This window comes from Erinaceus europaeus, chromosome 13, assembly GCF_950295315.1.
Source record: "Erinaceus europaeus chromosome 13, mEriEur2.1, whole genome shotgun sequence".
NCBI classification, from domain to species: Eukaryota; Metazoa; Chordata; class Mammalia; order Eulipotyphla; family Erinaceidae; genus Erinaceus; species Erinaceus europaeus.
The window spans coordinates 17,475,028-17,487,865 of NC_080174.1; the positions used below are offsets into that span (position 1 = coordinate 17,475,028).

The 12,838-nt window shown below is 40.1% G+C and overlaps 1 protein-coding gene across 2 annotated transcripts in view; it reads left to right on the forward strand.

Moving 5' to 3' along the window:
* The window catches only part of CD109 (CD109 molecule), a 184,274-nt gene that overhangs the window by 77,385 nt on the left and 94,051 nt on the right, over positions 1-12,838 (forward strand). For both annotated transcript variants that reach the window (XM_007516316.3, XM_060205388.1), the window contains one exon: positions 10,398-10,437. In XM_007516316.3, coding sequence (XP_007516378.1) covers positions 10,398-10,437 — 40 coding nt within the window. The remainder of the gene's footprint in view (positions 1-10,397; positions 10,438-12,838) is intronic.

Genomic DNA, 12,838 nt, shown 5'->3' on the forward strand with positions numbered 1-12,838 from the left:
CAACCCCTACTAGGTCCTCTGTCATCCTTTTTGGACCCGTACTCTACCCCCCCCCCCCCACCAGAGTCTTTTACTTTGGTGCAATACACCAATTCCAGTTCAGGTTCTACTTGTGTTTTTTCTTCTGATCTTATTTTTCAACTTCTGCCTGGGAGTGAGATCATCCCATATTCATCCTTCTGTTTTTTAACTTATTTTACTAGCTCTGCAAGCTCCATCCAAGATGGGCTGAAAATGGTGAAGTCACCGTTTTAACAGCTGAGTAGTATTCCATTGTGAATATAGACCACAACTTGCTCAGCCACTCATCTGTTGTTGGACACCTAGGTTGCTTTCAGGTTTTGGCTATTACAAATTGTGCTGCTAAGAACATAGTTATACACAAATATTTTTGGATGGGTGTGTTGGGTTCCTTAGGATATATCCCCAGGAGAGGAATTGCAGGATCATAGGGTAGGTCCATTTCTAGCCTTCTGAGGGTTCTCCAGACTGCTCTCCACAGGGGTTGGACCAATTGACATTCCCACCAGCAGTGCAGGAGGGTTTCTTTGACCCTACAACCTCTCCAGTATTTGTTGTTGCTACCTTTCCTCATGTATGACACTCTCTCAGGAGTGAAGTGGTATCTCATTGTTGTTTTTATTTGCATTTCTCTGACAACAAAGAATTGGAGCATTTTTTTCATGTGTTTCTTGGCCTTTTGGATCTCTTCTGTGGTGAATATTCTGTCCATGTCCTCTCCCCATTTTTGGACGGGGTTATTTGTTTTCTTGTTAAGTTTGGCAGGCTCTTTATATATTTTGGTTATTAACCTCTTATCTGATGCATGGCATGTAAAGATCTTCTCCCATTCTGTGAGGGGTCTCTTGGTTTGGGTATTGGTTTCTTTTGCTGTGCAGAAGCTTTTTTAAAAAAATTTATTTATAAAAAAGGAAACACTGACAAAAACCATAGGATAAGAGGGGTACAACTCCATACAACTCTCACCACCAGAACTCTGTATCCCTTCCTCTCTCCTGATAGCTTTCCTATTCTTTAACCCTCTGGGAGTATGGACCCAAAGTCATTGTGGGATGCAGAGGGTGGAAGGTCTGGCTTCTGTAATTGCTTCCCCACTGAACATGGACGTTGACGGGTCGATCCATACTCTCAATCCATACAGGTTGTTCCATACTCTCATCCTTTATAATTTGATGTAGTCCCAGAGTTCTGCCAATATTTTCCTCTAAGTACCTGATAGTTTATGGCCTAACATCCAAGTCCTTGATCCACTTGGAATTTACTTTTGTGTTTGGTGAAATATAGTGGTTCAGTTTCGTTCTTCTGCATGTTTCCACCTATGTTTTCCAGCACCATTTGTTGAAGAGACTCCTTTTCTCCCATTTAATAGTCTGTACACCTTTGTCAAAGACTAGATATTCATAGGTGTGGGAGCTTACTTCTGGGCTCAGTTCTACTCCACTGGTCAGTGTGTCTATTCATGTTCCAATATCAAGCAGTTTTGCTGAGAATGGCCCTGTAATACAGTTTGAGATCTGGGAGTGCCTCCAGTTCTGTTCTCTCTTCTCAAGATTGTTTTGGCAATTCTAGGTCTTTTCTGGTTCCAGATAAACATTTATAGAATTTGTTCTATCCTCCTAAAAATGAGGTTGGAATCTTGATGGGGATAGCATTAAATTTGTATATGGCTCTGGGTAGTATATTCATTTTGATGATGTTAATTCTTCCAACCCATGAACATGGAATATCTTTCCACTTCTCTGTGTCTTTTTCTATTTTATTGAGTAGTGACTCATAATTTTCAGTATACAAGTTTTTCCCTTCTTTGGTTAGGTTTATTACTAGATATTTTATTCTTTTTGTTGCTATAGTAAAAGGAATTGATTTCTTGCTTTCATCTTCTTCTAACTTAGTGTTTGCATAGAGGAATGCCACTAACTTTTGAATATTAGTTTTGTAGCCTGACACCTTACTGTATTGCCTAATGATTTCCAAAAGCTACTGCTGGATTCCTTAGGCTTTTCTATGTATACTATCATGTCATCTGCAAATAGGGAGAGCTTGACTTCTCTTCCAATCTGTATCCCTTTAATTCCTTATTCCTGTCTGATTGCTATGGTAACAACTTCCAACACTATGTTGAATAGTAATGGTGATATGACCATGTGGTTTTTGGTGTTGCTTTTATTGATGTGGTGGATCACATTGATTGATTTACATATATTAAACCAACCTTGCATCCTTGGGATAAACCCCACTTGGTCATGATTAACAGTCTTTTTAATATCCTGCTGTTTCCAGTTGGCTAGAATTTTGTTCAATATTTTAGCATCTATGTTCATCAGAGATATTGGTCTATAGTTTTCTTTTTTGGTTGTTTCCCTTTCTGTTTTTGGTATCAGAGTGATGTTAGCTTCATAGAAGCTGGAAGGGAGTATTCCAGTGTCTTCAATGTTCTGAAAGACTTTTTTAAATTTAAGAAAGGAGACATTAACAAAACCGTAGGATAGGAGGGGTACAACTCCACACAACTCCCGCCACCCAATCTCCATATCCCCTCTCCCCCTTAGCTTTCCCATTCTCTATCCCTCTGGGAGCATGGACCCAGGGTCATTATGGGTTGCAGAAGGTGGGAGGTCAGGCTTCTGTAATTGCTTCCCTGCTGAACATGGGCATTGACTGGTTGATCCATACTCCCAGTCTGCCTCTCTCTTTCCCTAGTAGGGTGGATCTCAGGGGAAATGGAGCTCCAGGACATATTGGTGGGGTCTTCAGTCCAGGGAAGCCTGTTCGGCATCTGATGACATCTGGAACCTGGTGGCTAAAAAGAGAGTTAACATACAAAGCCAAACAAATTGTTCAATAATCATGGACCCGAAGGTTGGAATAGTGGAGATGAAGTGTTGGGGGGTACTCACTGCAGACCCTAGTGTACTTCTGTTTTCAGGTATATATTTTGCCCTAGTTTATGGATACATGTGAACATATGCTGTATCTCACAGAACCTGGTCTATATCTAGGTTTTGGGACTTTGTTAGGAAGTGAACCACCTGGGATGGAATTAGAGATTACTAGGAAAGGTCTCACCCGAGTAATGAAGCTGAAGGGTCTGAAAGACTTTTAAAAGTAGAGGTATTAAATCTTCCTTGATGGTTTTGTAGAATTCATTTGTAAAAACACCAGGACTTTTATTCTTGGGAACTATTTTGTAACTATTTCAATTTCATTAGCTATGATGGGCCTGTTCATATTATCTAGTTCCTTTTATTTAATTTTGGAAGTTCATAGGTATCTAGGAAATTGTCCATTTCTTCCAGGTTCTCTAGCTTGGTGGCATAGAGTTGGGTTTTCCTCTGTAGGTGGCTCTTTTTTTTTTTTTCTCTTGCAGCCTTCAGGATTCTTTCTTTATCCTTATTCCTTTCCATTCTAAATATGTTGTGTCTTGGTGTCTTTAAGTCTGGATTAATTCTGTTTGGGACCCTCTGGGCTTCTCGAATCTTTATGTCTTTGATGTTGTCTAGACTAGAGAAGTTTTCAGCTATTATGGCCTGAAGAATGCTTTCTTCCTCTCCCTCACTTTCTTCCTCTGGTAAGCCAATAATATATTATTTGTTTTGCAATATATTGCGTATATTGTTTCTTTTGAAGTCATCCCATAGGTCTCTGTTGTTGTTTTCAGTATCTCTTAATCTCTTTTTGAGATCTCTTACTTTTTTTTTAGTTGCCTCTAATTCATCCTTGATCTTGCTAATTCTGTCTTCAGCCTCATTGATTCTATTCTCTCTCCCTTCTACTGTTTTCTGGAGTTCATCTATTTTGTTAATCTGTTCTGATACTGTTTTAGCATGTTCAACTAGTTGTGTTCTTAGTTCAGCTATTTCAGCTTTCAGCTCTCTAATAACCTTGAGATAATTAGTGTTTTCTTCCAGAGTCTCATTTGTTGTTTCTGCATTTCTGATGACAATTCTTTCAAACTCTTTACTCACTCCTGTGATTATTTTCTTAGCTAGTGTTTGGATGTTGATCTCATTTTGTGCTTCACCCTTTGGGGGGCTTTGAGCTGGACTCTTGTCCCGGTTCATTTCTCCAATATTTCTTCTTGTTTGTTTAACCATTTTATATATTATGTTATGAGTTCCCTCTCTCAGTGCTTTTCAAATTACTGAATACTATTGCCTGGATTGACTTGTGTCTAAGTAAGGTAATTAAAGGGTTCACAGTTGTGGAAGTTAACAGTTGTTTCAATAGTATTTTAATCCCTGATTTGGAGCTCAGTGGCTTAAAAGCCCCTTTTGTGCTTTTCCTTCCCTGTAAGGTTTCTAAACTATAAGTAGGCTTCTTAGCTCAATCCCTCACTCCTGACCAAGAAGTAAAGCAGGGTGTGGCAGAGTTAAGCCAGTGGTTATGCAAAGGGACTTTCACAGCCCCACTGCTATGCCACCGAGGTATAGGTCTTCTCCTGAGTTTCCTGGTTAGATCTGTGTCCCCTGGTGTCAGCCCACGGCTTCCCTGATGCTGCTCCAGATTCTGAGGGCAGTAGCAATGGAGACTCAGAGTTGCACTTGGTGAGTTTCAGGGGAGTCCTCTCCTCCCTCAGCCGTCCCCCTGTTGGTGGAACAGATTGGAGGTTGTGTCTCAATTGATAAACTACCAGATTGTTACCAGCCACTTAATCTCTCCCTAGGCTCCTCTCTGTCCACCAGCCACACGTGTTTGCACTCACTGTTGATTTGGTGGGTTCCTGAAGTCGTTGTAGTCCTGTCTTGTTTCGGTCCTAGGTGGTCTCCTTTGGTGTTCCTAGTTGATCTGGGAGAGGAGAGGAGAGAAACAGATCTGCTGCTGCTAGTAATCCTGCCTCCGGAAGTCTCCTTCTGTTTTTATGTTTTTATGAGAATGAAGGAGAGAGGAAAGGATGAGTTATCAAAGTACTGTTCCACCTTCATGGAGATGCAACATCTTAGCTAGAATTTACTTTCTGATTATTCTTGGGTCCGGGCACATCAATACTTCCTCATACAATTTATCTTTAGTTTATTTTCATATCTACCCTTATGTTAAAGAGTTGTAAAAACCAGCTTTTGGAAACCTTGTGCATGTCCTGCATTAGGGTTGTACACCTGACTTTGGGAATAGGGATGTAGTTGGCATCTGTTGTCTTGAGGGACAAGGTCCAGAGTGATTCTGAAAAAAGTTCCATTTTTTTTATTAGTGATTTAATAATGATTAACAAGATTGTAGGACAGGAAGGTTCCAATTCCCTGTAATCCCCACCAACTGAGTTTTCTATTTCATCCCCTCCCATGGAAGGTTTCCTCTGGGAGTGTGGAACAAAGATCAAAGTTCCATTTTCAAGATGCTATAAATGTACTGGAAAAAAATATCCAGTCTGTTGGTTAGTCTTTAAATAAAAAATAAATATAGACACTGGAAATCCAAACTGAAGCAGACTTTTGGGCAGTTTAAATGATCATAAATGAGCATCAGTGTGCAGTCATTACCCACCCAGTATCTCAGTTCTTTTGCTGCTCTTTCTTTCTTTCTTTCTTTCTTTCTTTCTTTCTTTCTTTCTTTCTTTCTTTCTTTCTTTCTTTCTTTCTTTTACTCCAGAAGCAAGAGTTCAAAGAAGCTGACTAGCATTTTAAAATAATAATAAAAAAATTAATGGCCATATAGTGTGTCATACTCTTTTAAGTTTGCTAAAACCAGCACCCCCCAAAAGTTGGATGATTTTGTGGTTAAAGGGGGAACATTCTGTCGCTGGAATAGATGACTTGAGTCATTTACATGTATTCACTTTGCAGTCTAGTCCGAGTGAATTTCTTAGGAAGATAGTCATGACAGTGTCTGCTTTCTGTCATTAGATTTGGTGAGTTTCTTTCTTTTTTTTTTTAAATATATTTTTCAAGTTTTATGATCTTTATTTATTGGATAGAGACAACCAGAAATTGAGAGGAGCGGGGGAGATAGAGAGGGAGAGAGACAGAGAGACATGTGCAGTACTGCTTCATCACCCATGAAGCTTTCCCCTTGCAGGTGGGGACTGGGCGCTTGAACCTGGGTCCTCGTGCATTGTAATATGTGTGTTCAACCAGGTGCACCACCACCTGCCCCCGTCCCCCCCGATTTGATTTATTTCCATAATAGGCACCATCACAAGGAATTATAAGAGAAAGGGGATAAGGAAATGAGAAACTGCTGACCAACCTACTGGTGATTCTTCTCAAACATCTCTGCTTTAGAAACTGAAAATTTGAAGACAGACTTACTTCCATCTGATACAACTAAAGACTGAATATGTGTGCTGAAGAATAGGATTTCACAAGGGGAACTTCCCCCTTAGGGCAGAGATACTGGGGAAGATGTTGACACATGATGTGTGCTCTTGTCTGGTAAGGTGTCTGCTTAGAAGACAGGCTGCCAAATATTTCAATCTGTAGGTCAGCATATCTCTCTCTCTCTCTCTCTCTCTCTCTCTCTCCCTCTCTCTATTGCTGGCAGAGTAAGTGATCCTGAGCTGCATATGATAAGCTAGAATGGACATTAAAAATTATGTGGGGGGCGCTGTATGGTAGCCCACTGGGTTAAGTTCACATACTGGAAAGCGCAAGGACCAGCACAAGGATCCCAGTTCAAGTACCCTGGCTCCCCACCTGCAGGGTGTTTGTTTCACAGGCAGTGAAGCAGCTCTGAAGGTATCTTTCTTTCCCCTTCTCTGTCTTTCTCTCCTCTCAATTTCTCTCTGTCTTGTCCAACAACAACAATAATAACAACAACAAGATGGGAAAAATGGCCACAGGAGCAGTGGATTTTAATTTTAAACAACTGTGACAAGGAACACTTTCCTCCCACTTTTTCCATCAGTTTCCGTAATGGCTGGCTTCTTCCACTCTGTGGTATTTATATTCTTCCCAAGAACAGGGCAGAGAGTTTAGGCTATTCTGTACATCATTTGACAGATGACTGTTTGATTCTGTTCATGAGAAGGCTGTTGCAGTTTATTGCAGGAGAAGTATTGCCTATAAAAAGAAATTATTCTTTCATTGACAACATACTTCCATTCAATCAGTGTTGAAAGCATGCTGGATTACGTGCTATGTTTCCAAGAACATAATTATGGCATAGTGAGCAAAGTTAAATGTTAGAGTTTATACACAAGATGTTACAGGGGTGGGAAAGAAGGGACATCTAAGCCAACATAGAAATGAACAAGAAAAATGGCCTCTGGTTGCCGGAGAGGTAACTTAGCTTGAAGGCTTTTCATGTGTGAGGTTACAACTCTGATGTCTGACATCCCCACATGACAGAATGGAGTGGAACAGTATTCTGGCATTTCTCTCTTATTATATAAGATAAATAATTTTTTAAAAAAAATGGTCTGTGGCTCTACCCTCTTAGGTAAAAGATAGAAACAGGCTGAGGAATGGTCTGGGTGGTGGCACAGTGGATAAAGCATTGGATTCTCAAGTATGAGGTCCTGAATTCAATCCCTGGCAGCAGATGTACCAAAGATATATCTGGTTCTTTCTCTTTCTCTTCCTATCTTTCTCATAAATAAATTCTTTTTAAAAAAAAGAAAGAATCAGGTTGGGGATATGGATCAGCTTGCCATTGTCCATGTCTAGTGGAGAAACAATTACAGAAGCCAGAACGCCCACCTTCTGCACCACCTAAAGAAATTTGATCCATACTCCCAGAGAGATAAATGATAGGGCAAGATAACCTGAAGTCTCTGAACCTCCTATTCCCTGAGAAAATAGTGCCAGAGTAAAGGGCTAGAGGGGTGGATTAGGACAGAGTTGCTCCCATTCTTGAAAATATTCTGTAGATAGAATTAACTACTTACTTACTCTTTATCCCTCTGGGAGTATGGAACAAAGATCTTTATGGGGTGCAGAAGACTGTTTCTTTTATCTGAGAGAGAAGAGGAAAAAAGAAAAGGATACTTGGAAGTAGTAATAGGTGTAGGTGTGACTTAGAAAGGAAGTAAAGGCAGGACTGTGGAAAAAAATGGACAAAAACATTATATGTATATTTAGAAGAAAAAAAAATATATATACAGTCAGTTCATGGAAATGACCTTGGGTGAACTACTGCTGTTTCCAACAGAGGAAAATGAGGAAACAGAACTCTGGTGGTGGGAATGGTGTGGTAGTATCCTCATTATCAAATAATTTTGTAAATCAATATATATTAAATCACTAATACAAAATAAAGCTTAAAAAAAGAGAAATGTTCTGTGTGAGAAGTTAAATCCAAGTATAAAAACCCCTAATGCTGTAGAGGATTTTCAAATGGACATGGTCGACGGGTGGGTTTGAGTTTGAATTGCCAGGGTGGAGTGTAGCTAGATAGAAAAATTTAGGAGCCTCTCATATAGAGGTGACAGTCCAAACCATGACAGTTGAGGGCCAGGTAGGTGGTGGCACACCTGGTTGAACGCACACATTACAGTGTGCAAGGGCCCAGAGTTTAAGGACCCAGATTTAAGCCCTTGGTCCTCACCTTTAGGGGGAAAGCTTCACAAGTGGTGAATCAGGGTTGTAGGTGTCTGTCTCTTTCCCTCTTCTTTCTCCCCCATCCCTCCCAATTTCTCTCTGTCTCTCCTGCAGGTGGGGAGCCAGGGGCTCAAACTGGGATCCTTACACCGCTCCTTGCACTTTGTGCCACGTGCGCTTAACCTGCTGTGCTACTGCCCGACTCCCTCATCCCATCTTTTGATGTTTCTGTTGTGTTAATTGAATAGTCAGGTGCCTTATTATCTTGTAATTTTGTAAATCAATATTAAATCACTAATAATAATAATAATAATAATAAAAATGAGGGCCTCTCAACGTAGTTTATTTGCACCTTAGTAACTCAAACTGTGTCTTGGATGACATTGCCGTAGCTAAATGTGGGCAGCCTGGGACATAGCTTGTTGATGGAGTTTTATGTACAACTTGGATGTGTGAGATCACAAGTTCAGTTCCTGGCAGTGTATACACTAGGATATTGATCCAGCCACCCACCCATGAAATAATATATTATTTGGGCTCAGGATGGGAAGGCCCAATATTTCAGGATCAGAAGAAGTATTAATGGGGACTAGGAATTACTTAACTATTTTGAAGAGACTCTGTTTCAGGTGTTATCTGTGGTTGAAAATGGAAATATGAACATAAATAGAAATAGGAAGTTAGAAAAGAATGGTGGTCACATACTTCCTTGCTGATCTTTAAAAAAGGAAATGCTAAATATTATTTGTTAAAATAGGATTGAGTATATTGATTGAAGTGTTTCTACAAGAAAATACTTCAATGGTCCAGGCAGTGGTGCACCTGGTTAAGTGCACACATTACAGTGCTCAAGGACCCAGGTTCGAGCCCTCAGTTCCCACCTGCAGGGGGAAGGCTTTGCAAGTGGTGAAGTAGAGCTGCAGGTGTCTCTCTGTCTCTCACTTTCTCTATGCCTCCCTTCCTTCTTAATTTCTCTCTTGCTCTGTGGATTTCCAATAAGAAATAAATAAAAATTAAAAAAGAACAAACCATTTGAATATAAAAATATAAGAAAATAGTTCAAGGAATTGAAGTTGAGGATGTTGGTTCATGATGGTTTTGTATCTTTGATTTGAATTTTTTGTAAATATTTGCATAATGTGTAAGTTTTCTTCATTGTTTTTAATAGGGACATCATTTTCACTTTTTTTTTTTTTTTGCCTCCAGGGCTATTGCTGGGGTTTGATGCCTGCACTATGAATCCACTGCTCCTGGAGGCTATTTTTTCCTTTTGTTGCCCTTGTTTATCGCAGTTATTATTATTATTGTTATTGCTGTCATTGCTGGATAGGACAGAGAGAAATGGAGAGAGGAGGGGAAGACAGAGAGGGGGGAGAGAAAGATAGACACCTGCAGACCTGCTTCACCGCCCGTGAAGTGACCCCCCCTGCAGGTGGGGAGCCAGGATCCTGTAACCAGGATCCTTTGCGCTTTGCACCATGTGTGCTTAACCTACTGCATTACCGCCCGTCCCTCTATTATCACTATTAATAGTGATACCAATAACTGTGAAGTCATTTCCTGTTAATTTGACATGCTAACCTTGTTTCAGAAATTTCTAAATAATATAAATTAATCTAGTTCACTTTTCACAGTGTACATCAGATTAAGCAGTTTGCTTAAATGACCTGCAATGAACTATAAAAGACAAGTTACTTTTTGTGTTATGTTAGTGAATTGGTAAAAAATAAATACTCATGAAATCTTACCTGCTTCATATAATAGATTACAAAAAACAAACTTTCACAAGCTGTTTTGTTCATCAAATCATTGTAAGTGTGATTAAAATATTTTTTCTAAACATTTCTTAAGTAGCTATGTAAATGAGCAAATTCATATACTTTTTTTTTTTCCTCTTCATAGGACCAGACGTATTATCAGTCATTTCATGTCTCAGAATATGGTAAGTGTTTTCAATTTGTGTGAAAGAAAAAGACACTAATCACTTCCCACAGAGATGAGAGAAATTTCCAAGAGACTTCCTACTTAAAGTAAAAATACCAATGAAGACAAAATCCTGCTGTTTTTATTAGGCCTGGACTTTTGTTTTCTTTGTAAAAGTGAAATTTGTGAAACATCCTCGTAAAGACTAGACAAAGAAGGTCTTCTTTCATAGTCCCATTATGCTAGTCTTTTTATTTTTTATTTTTTTGCCTCCAGGGTTATCACTGGGGCTCAATGTGGTCACTATGAATCCACTGCTCCTGGCAGCCATTTTTTCCATTTTATTGGATAGGACAGAGAGAAATAGAGAGAGGAGAGACAGAGAGGGAGAGAAAAACACCTGTAGATCTGCTTTGTGAAGCTTCCTCTCTACAGGTGGGGAGCAGGCAGGACTCAAACCCAGATCCTTGCACTTAGTACTATGTGCACTTAACCTGCGAGTGCGTCCCTGCCAAGCCACCCCCCCATGTCACCCCCCCCACTAGTCTTTGTATTACATAAAGTTTTCCGTTTTTCCTACTTTTGTAGTGCTCATGGCACATTCACATTTTTGTATTTTAAAAATATATAACATCAGTTATTTTCTGTGCTTCTTGCTTGGTTGGCACTGGTAAAGGCCTTGTTATGAGACTGGTCTGTTTCATTTTCCAGTGAAGTTAGAGAAAAGAAGCAAAAGAAAACTTTTTTACAGTAGTGATATCACCTAGCATTCATACTTGTAAAATATTTCATGTCTTAGTTACATAAAACTGACCAAGAATGACTTCTAATATTGGAATCATCTTTTTGGGACCAGTGCCTGCCCTTCAAGAAGCAACATTGCTACTCTGTAGTCATATCTCAGTTATCTTGAAATCCTACTATTCAGCTCTCTTGTCATTAGCCTAACTTTTTCCTTCTTTTTAAAAACTAGTTTTAAAAATGATCTTTATTTATTTATTGGATAGAGACAGCCAGGAATCGAGAGGAATGAGGGTGGGAGAGAGGGAAACAGAGAGAGACACCTGCAACACTGCTTCACCACTCACAGAGCTTTCCCCCCTGCAAGTTGGGACTGGGGGCTCGAACCCAGGTCCTTGCACATTGTAACATCTTCACTCAAATAGGTGTGCCGCCACCTGATCCCATAACTTTTTTTTCTTTATATAGGGTGGTTAATGGATTATAGTTTAGTAGTTGACACATGGGTGCAATTTCTTGTCTCCACATGATAGGTATCTGTAAAACACTCTCCTCCCTAGTTTAGGTCCCTTGGCACCAGGACAACAACACTGTCCTCTCCCCACACTACCACTTCTTAACCTGAATTCTTTGCTTTGGTAAAATCCACCAAACCCATTCCATTTTTTTCTTTGCCTCCAGGGTTATTGCTGGGGCTCAGTGCCTGCACCATGAATCCACTGCTCTTGGAGGCCATTCTTTCCCCCCCTTTTGTTGCCCTTGTTGTTGTAGCCTTGTTGTGGTTATTGTTGTTGATGTTGTTCGTTGTTGGATAGGACAGAGAGAAATCGAGAGAGGTGGGGAAGACAGAAAGGGGGAGAGAAAGATAGACACCTGCAAACCTGCTTCACTGCTTATGAAGTGACTCCCCTGCGGGTGGGGAGCCGAGGGCTCAAACCGGGATCCTTATGCCGGTCCTTGCCCTTTGCACCAGGCGTGCTTAACCTGCTGTGCTACCACCTGCCCCACCCCATTCCATGTTTTACTTCGTGTTTACTCTTTCTGTTCTTGTTTGTTAAGTTCACCTATGAGTGAGACCATCCAGTTATTCATCCTTCTCATCTTGTCTTATCTCACGTAAAACGATGTCTTCACATTCCATCCAAGATGCGTCTATTATTATAGGAGTTTGTCTCCAGATTTGCCTTAAATTTTCTCAAAGGTCAGGGGTTCTCTACGACAACATATTTGACATCACACAGAAGAGGGAGACTATTGTGTACCTGAGATGTGTTTTCAAGAGTAAAATTTAGGAAATGTCCTAAGGAAAGCAGCATCTTACGTATTTTAACAAACAGTAAGGCTATGCTGACAGATGACAGCTGAGTAAAAGCCTGATTTAGCACTCAAATGCTCCTGCCTCTAGAACTTGGATGCAATTTAGATCTTACCAGTAAAAAACTTCCACTGAAACAAGTGTCCACATTAGTAGACCACCACTGTGGGTTTTTCCTTTTTTTTTTTTTTTTTCTTACCAGAGCACTGCTCAGCTCTGGCTTTTGGTGGTATGGGGGGAGTGAACCTGGAACTTTGGAGCCTCAGGCATGAGTCTCTTTGTATAACCATTATGCTATCTACCTCCACCTACATATTATGGTCCTTGTGGGGATTTCTAATTTTGGGTAAAAGAAAATGCTTTT